This window comes from Geospiza fortis, unplaced genomic scaffold, assembly GCF_000277835.1.
Source record: "Geospiza fortis unplaced genomic scaffold, GeoFor_1.0 scaffold992, whole genome shotgun sequence".
Classification (NCBI taxonomy): domain Eukaryota; kingdom Metazoa; phylum Chordata; class Aves; order Passeriformes; family Thraupidae; genus Geospiza; species Geospiza fortis.
The window spans coordinates 221,871-223,320 of NW_005054625.1; the positions used below are offsets into that span (position 1 = coordinate 221,871).

The following is a 1,450-nucleotide window of genomic DNA, read 5'->3' on the forward strand; positions in this document are numbered from 1 at the left end:
GGATGGCCGCTCCGCCTCTTCAAGGTGAGCCCCGGGCGGTGCTGCCCGCCCCTGCCGGCTGGGATGGTGCCAGAGGGATGCTGGAGGGGTTTTGGGGACATTCTGGAGGAATACCGGGGTGGTGATGTGGCAGAAGGATCACACGGTGTGTATCTGTGTGCGAACCTGGAGATAAGAAATGCTGACTTGGAATAGGGCGGGCAGGAAAAGAATTAGGACAAAGAAATTCAACATTTCGAAATTTAGAATGCCATGGAATGGGACAGACAGAAAAAAAAAATTCAAACTTTCAAAACTTACTTAGAGTGACGTGGAATAGGATGGATGGAAAAAGAACTAGGAAAGAAATTTCAAAATCTCAAAACTTAGAACGCCATGGAATAGGACAGACAGAAAAAGAACTAGGACAGACAGAAAAAGAACTAGGGAAAAAAATTCAAAATTTCAAAACTTAGAATGCCACGGAATGGGACAGACAGAGAAAGAACTTGGAAAAAAAATATTTCAAAATCTCAAAACTTAGAACGCCATGGAATAGGACAGACAGAAAAAGAACTAGGACAGAGAGAAAAAGAACTAGGGAAAAAAATTCAAAATTTCAAAACTTAGAATGCCACGGAATGGGACAGACAGAGAAAGAACTTGGAAAAAAAATATTTCAAAATCTCAAAACTTAGAACGCCATGGAATACGACGGACAGAAAAAGAACTTGGAAAAAAATTTCAAAAGGTGGCCTTGCAAATAAGACCAGATACTTTAGAGAAATAAAACGATGAAAGATTCATTGTAGTAGGACCCACAAGGGGTAATTTTAGAGGATTTGCTATAAGGCATTTACAGCATGGTGTGGCAAAACCTTCCAAAATCAGGATATCCCAAAAAACACTTATAGTGTATTTTAATTAGGAAACAGTTGGCTTCTGATTGTGATGGTGTGAATTCTAACATCTGTATTGTCTCACCCTTCACATGAGACTGAAAACAGAATAAAAGTTTTTAAAACACCTCCCAGTTGCCCCATCTCAGGGTCAGAAAAGGGATTGATCTGACAGTGCTGAAGAGATGAGGGGGGGATGCTTGGGGGATGCTGGAGAGCTACAAGGGGGGGATGTGGAGGGTTCTAGAAGGATACTGGAGATATGATCCCAGAGTGAAAATGTTTCAGGGTGGGTGTCCCTGTGCCCACGTGGAGTGGGTGCAGAGCTCCCCACCCCTGCACTGGGTGTCCCTGGGGGGCTGTGGAGGTCCCTGGGTGTCCCTGGGTGTCCCTGGGTGCTCTCCCACCCCCCAGCAGGGCCCCCTCCCAGCTGACAGAGCTGTTCCCCCCAGTACGGGATGCAGCTCTACAGAAACTACCAGCAAGCACAGGCACGACTGAGCCAACCCCCCTGGATCGGCCCCACACCCCTGGTGAGTGTCCCCTGTCCCCCCACCCCCCCATCTACGGTC

The 1,450-nt window shown here is 46.6% G+C and overlaps 1 protein-coding gene across 1 annotated transcript in view; it reads left to right on the top strand.

The window, feature by feature from the left end:
- The window catches only part of GRB7 (growth factor receptor bound protein 7), a 12,885-nt gene that overhangs the window by 9,172 nt on the left and 2,263 nt on the right, over positions 1 to 1,450 (top strand). The window contains exon 7 of the mRNA XM_005430399.3: positions 1,331 to 1,411. Coding sequence (XP_005430456.2) covers positions 1,331 to 1,411 — 81 coding nt within the window. The remainder of the gene's footprint in view (positions 1 to 1,330; positions 1,412 to 1,450) is intronic.